Genomic DNA, 7,127 nt, shown 5'->3' on the forward strand with positions numbered 1-7,127 from the left:
GTGTATGTAAACTTCCGACTTCAACTGTATGTTCCGAAATGTTGACATACGGTATATTATATCAATACTTTTCCCCTTTAGATTTTCAGTAAAGTTGCTTTGTGCAGAAAATGTCAGAAGCGTTTGATTGAAACCTCCGCAGCTACAGAAGGGGATACTGAGTGTTTTTCTGATCCACACCCCTATCTGTGACCAACAGATGCCTATCTATATTCCCAGTCATGTAAAATCTGTAGATTGTTGCCTAAAGGATTCATTGTTGCATTTATATTTTGTGTGTGTGTGTGTGTGTGTGTGTGTGTGTGTGTGTGTGTGTGTGTGTGTGTGTGTGTGTGTGTGTGTGTGTGTGTGTGTGTGTGTGTGTGTGTGTGTGTGTGTGTGTGTGTGTGTGTGTGTGTGTGTGTGTGTGTGCAAAATATAAAGAATGGTCAATCACACAAAGGACAACCAGCCAACTTGACACAACTGTGGGAAGTGTTGCAGTCAACATGGGCCAGCATCTCTGGAACGCTTTCAACACCTTGTAGAGTCCACGCCCCAACAATTGAACCTGTTCTGAGGGCAAAAGGGTGCAACTCAATATTAGGAAGGTGTTCTTAATGTTTTGTGCACTGTGTATATTAGGAACTCACTCAACTTACTATTGAGAGTAAGAATAGTAGAATACACCAGCTACATTTCGAAACTTGGTTGTGCATCAGCAGTTTTTCTGTCAGTCACTGACAGTCACTCAATTAGCCATGTCAGTTAACCATTTTAAGATGGGTAGTTAGTTTAGCCAGCCATCTAAACTTGATTTAAAAACGTTGTTAGTCATTCTCACTCATATCAAATTAACATGGCATTAGTTGTTAAAACATTTGTAGAATTGCATTTTCTTTCTAACCCCCAACCTTATCTTGCTAAGGGCCTCCAAAAGGCTGTCCAGAGCTAAGGGACAATAGACACTGCTGGATACCATTCTTTGAGTGCAGAGGGGAGGTGCAAGAGTGTCACTTTCCTGTAAACCCAGGTTAGTTAACGTTAGGGAGTTCTTCCTTCGCCTGGTTAGACCGCACAAACACCATACACACTATAACACCGTTCTCAGTTCTCACGAAGCGCAGCAGACTCTTGATGAAAGCAGGCTGAGTAGCTGTAAGATTTTTCATGTGGCAGTTCCTACTTCCCACTGAGAAGTGGGTGTGCTTCTGAAACTATCATTTTCTGCTGCATCACTATTTACAAATAAAAAAATATACATGCACAATCCTCTCTAACTTTCATTTTTAATTATATAGGTGCAGCAGTCCCCCTACTCTACCCAAAAGCTCAAACTTTCCTCATAGGTCACATGTAGTTCTGTGGGGCTGTGAGTACAAGTGAGGGGTTTTCTCAAGAAGTCTTTCTAGGTTGTCCTCTTTGTCTGGCCCCACGATGAGAGGAATAAAGTGGTTAGAAGGGCGGAGGTCAGCTAAACACCCCACGTCCTCTCTCTGTAGCTTTGCACTGTGCAAAGACCCCACTAAGGAGAGGTGGTTTGGAGAGCATATTAAAGAGACACTTTTTCAGTGTTTAATGACACTGTAATAAATGATCACTGCGTGTTTAACTTCCATTTTCTAAGTCTGTGAGCGCATGTACACATGCATGTATGAAAGTCTGTGCGAAAAGTGTAAATTAGTTTCTCTACTCTGAGGTCATAATCTACCTGCCCTGCAACAGCACCAGTCACCTGTCTAAGTTTCATTTTGACAGAGGAGAGGATGGCGAGAGTGAGTGTGAGGTGGTGTGAGCTTGTCACACACCCACCCAGCGTGGGGGTGGAAGCTGTGGGTTCCAGTCGCCTTGATACATTTTTTGAATATATTTTTTTTAAGACCATGGCTCAGATATAGAACCACACACCTCCTGCACACAGAGGCAACACACACTCCTCTCACACACACTGCACCATGAGCGGTACCCAGGGCTATACATACCCCCAGATGTTTCTAGTGGACTACAGTGGAGGTTCACAGCCATCAGTCCAACCTCCAGGCCTGGTACCTTGCTGGTCCTTCCCTCCTGCCCAGGAGAGGGTAAGGGAGCAGGGCAGGGCCAGAGGCTGCAGGGGGGTTGGCTCCTGGAGCCTGGTTGTGGCTGTGCTGTTTCTGCTGCTGCTGGTGTTTGGGGCTCTGGGGCTGGGAGCCTACCAGATACACAAGCTACAGACTCAACTGGATGGGATACAACAGGTGAGGGGTTTTGCTCAGTGTTTGAGTGGGGTTCTCCTGGAGCAAGTCTGCTCTCTGATTTCTATTTGTATCAATGTATCTCATCACTTCTGTCTCATAATGCTCTTTCTGTAGGATATTATAAGAGCATCTCTCTTTGCAATGACACTGCACTGCTCTTCTGCAAAAAAAATATCAATGAAATGGATGCAGGGAGGAATCTGTGGTAGTTCATATTTAGCATCTTGTTGCATTTCATTGTTTTGTTATTGGGAACATATTAATTTACTGATGAGGAAAACGGGCATATAGAGAGCAATAGAAATGGCGACCTTTTGTAGGCACTAACTCCACCATGGCTCGCTGGGCAAAAATGTTCCTATGGGGAAATTAATAGGGGTTTTGGATGAACGCTGAAAATAGTCTGTGGTAAACACATGCTTAGGAGATCTTATGTTTTTTTTTTATCATCTTCATCAGCTAACGTCGCTTTTTGAGTTTAAGCATTTATGTGCTGAAAACGAGCACAAAAAAGGCTTCATAATTCGTAAAGGTCATGTTAACTGACTGATATTATCTAGAACAAAATGCATAATATCCCCTAAGACTGTGATAACCTCAGATCTCATTTTTGGCATTTATCCCAAACCCTATTTTTAATTTCCCCCTTAGGGGCAACATTCATTTCCCCCATAGGAATAGCTGGACGAAACAGACATTATTCCATTATTCACTTCTGGCTTTTAGTACTACAAGCTGGCGAGCTCTGTAGTCTGTCCCCCCCCCTCCCCTTAAAATGCAATACAACGTGCAACAACGGTTGAAAATTCTGAACCTAAAAAGAGATGATTGTGACCAATGGAAATTGAGTGGGAGACTGGTAAGAGGTAGGTGGTACAAACAGACTCAGGTAAAGGGTAGATGAAAAAAGGTTTGTCTTTGACTTTCGTGCAGGTTTTATTGGTGCCTCTGCATCTCAGACTATTAAGTAGCAGTGACATTTAAAGACCGGAATCTGTTCAGAATTGTGGTCACCAGTCCAGCGCTGCTACAGGATATCCTTGACTCATATCAAAGAACACGTTCAGAAAGGAGCTGATGTTCAGCGCACATTAGCGCAACATTTCTCTATAACCCTTAACCCCAAAATGTAATTTAAAATAACCTGTGTGCATGTTAACGTGATGTGACATTGATGTCTTTTTTTCTTATTATTTCACAGGTTAACATTGAGAGCCAAGGTTGTGCGCCTGAGAAGCTAGTGGGTGACCTTCCAGAGTCTGATCCAGACACAGGGAAGAAGGCCAGCAGACCTGCAGCACACGTCATAGGTAAGTAATGGGGTGTGCAGGCTTTTGCTCCAGCCCTTTTCAAACACCTGATTCTAGTAATCGGCTGCTAATCAGGACCATGATTAACTGAATCAGTTGTGCACCCCTGATGTAGAGTAGGGACTGTAAAATCCAGTGAAGTCTCATATCTAACCCCACTCTCCCTGCTGTCTCCGTATCTCCTTCAGGCCGGATCGAGAAGGATGTTTCCCAGAATACCTTGCGTTGGGAGCCCAAGGCAGGGCGGGCCTTCACTGAGGGAGGCGTGGTCTATCGGGATGGTGGTCTGCAGGTCAACGAGACTGGGCTCTACCACATTTATTCCCGGGTGCAGTTTGAGGCCAATCACTGCACCCCTACAGATGCCTTGGTTCACTCTGTGTTTGTGAGGAGGCCCTGGAGCTCCAAGCCTCTCACCTTGATAGAGGCGCACAGGGAGGGCTACTGCAGCTCGGGCTCTAATGGGCGTGTCTGGACCTCTGGGAGTTACCTGGGCTCCACATTGCAGTTGGAGAAGCAGGACTGGGTCTATGTGAACGTCTCCCACCCAGCCATGCTCAGCCACACTCATCATGCCAACTTCTTTGGACTCCACAAGATCTAGCGAAAAAGGATGAAATCTGGAGTTGGTTTCAACTGATACTTCACTCAGAGAACCTTAACACTAAAATGGTGGAGAAAAAAGTAGTATTTATTATGATAAAGATCTGACACTGATTCCAGCTGCAGGTCTGAATGTATGTTCATTAGAACACAAAAATGTGCATGTTTGGGATTTTATATCCGTCAACAGGGATCCAATTTTTTATATTCTAATAAATGTATTTAAAAAAAAATTAAGTTCAGACTGAGATCTTTGTCAGAAGTGATTGTATAACAGGAGGAGGATGAATGTTCTTTTATTGTGTTTGTGTTTTGTTATGTCCCTTACATTTTGTTATCTCAATCTGTCACTCCCTTGCTTCATTAAAAAAAATGTTTTTTAAATGTAACCTTTATTTAACTAGGCAAGTCAGTTAAGAACAAATTCTTATTACAATGACAGCCTAAATATTTCATCACAGTTTGCAGACCTCCAAGTTTATGGTTGAGCCGGTGCGGACATGAAACTAAGATTAGGGTAGGGTTGAGATATGAAAAGGGCTAGCTGATTTCCAGTGATCATACAGAACTGTGGGGAATTGTTTCTATCGCTGAGCACCTTGGAGTCTGGCCCTGAATGACATGAAATGCAATGCTCACTTTACTCTAAAGGGGGTCAGGGTCATTTGACCCACAAACAGAAGCAGACTTTCCCCTGTAATTGTCAGGTTGTGCGCTACTGGTGTAGAAGTCAGGTGCAGGAGAGCAGAGAGTTGTGATCAGGCGCATACTTTATTTGGCAGAAGCAAACAACAGACGGACGCAACTGTATCAAACAAACCTCCAGCAAAAGCGCAACAAAGTCACCAAGATGCAAAATGTTTAACAATTAAACATACTATGGGTTGAACATGGTACCCGGAGAAAAACCAGCCTGGCGCATCACAGAAAACGCGTAACAAAAATAATTCCACACAAAGACATGGGGGGAACAGAGGGAATATACAGTGCCTTGCGAAAGTATTCGACCCCCTTGAAATTTGCAAACTTTTGCCACATTTCAGGCTTCAAACATAAAGATATAAAACTGTATTCTTTTGTGAAGAATCAACAACAAGTGGGACACAATCATGAAGTGGAACGACATTTATTGGATATTTCAAACTTTTTTAACAAATCAAAAACTGAAAAATTGGGCGTGCAAAATTAGCTTTTAAACGAAATACTAAACCACCTTTTGATTTCTGAATGTGTGGCACCGAGGACTCAGGATGTTGCTGCATTATTGATGTCATGTAAAAAAGGCCTTTTGATTTGAACATATGGATTGTTTTAGTTTTATAGGCTATTTATTTAATTTACGGATCAAGCCTTCACAGTCATTCTGAACTCGTTCCCAATGATCAGTCAGAGTAAGTAAGTTTGTTGCTGTCCAGCGGTTCTGAATATGCGATGCACCCGACTGTCCACGTTTTTCTGTGCAATAGACTTATGATTTGAAAGTGTTAAAAGTGTTGGTGTGTGTACTAGGCTATTTGATTTAAATGTATATATGTTACACCACTGGTTTCACTAACAAGTATGTTGAAATGGAACCAAATAATCTGTTAATGTCTTCAGTCCTTTTAAAAATTAAATAGATTGGCTATATGGTCTACTACGGTATACTGTAGGTTGAATGTGATAGTCTGCCTATAATGAGCCTGTGTTGGCTTATAACTGCATTGCTATTCTATTCAGAGTGAGAGAAATGTACAAAATTGGAAATGAGCTATTATCAGGCTGGTTAAAATGCAGTGCAGGTCTGTTGAATTTGGAAAAATCCACCTGCACTCGCCCCCCGCCCCACCTACTTAGCCAATCAGAAGCCTCTACTGCATTGTGGCTGTGGCATACTGCAGACTTTTTAGGGAGTGGTTCCTAATCCATGACATGATCTTTTATTTCTGAGGGTCCAGGGTTCCGGTCTAGAAGCACGGTTTCAACAGCTCCAACAGTTTTGCTTCGGTACTGCAGTTTAACTGACTCCCAGCCCAGAAAGACAATTTCCATACACAGCCACACAGAGAAATCAGAATTGAACTTTTCTAATAAGACAATTTAGTCATCGACTGAACACAAAACATCCATTAAAATTATGCAAATAATTATCGCTGGGGCAGATATTTTTTTACCACTCACAGCCGAAGATAATAACATTTTATATTCTGTGATATAGGGTTGGCAGATAGCCTAGTGGTTAGAGCATTGGGCCAGTAACTGCAAGATTACTGGATCAAATCCCTGAGCTGACAATGTGAAAGTCTGTTTCTCTGAACAAGGTAGTTAACACCCTGTTCCTTGGTAGGCTGTAAATAAGAATGTGTTATTTTTATACCTCAGTGCTCCATATCCCTGAGTGTGCATATTTTTTGCAGGATCTGAAACCGGATTAAATACATACAGTTGAAGTTGGAAGTTTGCATACACTTAGGTTGGAGTCATTAAAATTAGTTTTTCAACCACAAATTTCATGTTAACAAACTATAGTTTTCGTAAGTCGGTTAGGACATCTACTTTGTGCATGGCACAAGTAATTTTTCCAACAATTATTTACAGACAGATTTTTTCACTTATAATTAATTGTATCACAAGTTACATACACTAAGTTGACTGTGCCGTTAAACAGCTTGGAAAATTCAAGAAAATGATGCCATGGCATTAGAAGCTTCTGATAGGCTAAATTACATAATTTGTGTCAATTGGAGGTGTACCTACCTGTGGATGTATTTCAAGGCCTACCTTCAAACTCAGTGCCTCTTTGCTTGACATCATGGGAAAATCAAAAGAAATCAGCCAAGACCTCAGAAACATTTTTGTAGACCTCCACAAGTCTCGTTCATCCTTGGGAGCAATTTCCAAATGCCTGAAGGTACCACGTTCATCTGTACAAACAATATCATTCAAGTATAAACACCATGGGACCACGCAGCCGTCATACCGCTCAGGAAGTAGACGAGTTCTGTCATCTAGAGACGAA

General features: G+C 42.1%; 1 protein-coding gene across 1 annotated transcript; it reads left to right on the forward strand.

Annotated features, from left to right (window-relative positions):
• Positions 1–1,735: 1,735 nt before the first annotated feature.
• faslg (Fas ligand (TNF superfamily, member 6)) lies at positions 1,736–4,383 on the forward strand. Its single transcript, XM_046302858.1, has 3 exons — positions 1,736–2,216; positions 3,418–3,526; positions 3,715–4,383. The coding sequence occupies exons 1-3, from the start codon at positions 1,935–1,937 to the stop codon at positions 4,128–4,130; spliced, it is 807 nt and encodes a 268-aa protein (XP_046158814.1). The 5' UTR covers positions 1,736–1,934; the 3' UTR covers positions 4,131–4,383.
• Positions 4,384–7,127: the final 2,744 nt, after the last annotated feature.

This window comes from Oncorhynchus gorbuscha, linkage group LG15, assembly GCF_021184085.1.
Source record: "Oncorhynchus gorbuscha isolate QuinsamMale2020 ecotype Even-year linkage group LG15, OgorEven_v1.0, whole genome shotgun sequence".
Taxonomy (NCBI): Eukaryota; Metazoa; Chordata; class Actinopteri; order Salmoniformes; family Salmonidae; genus Oncorhynchus; species Oncorhynchus gorbuscha.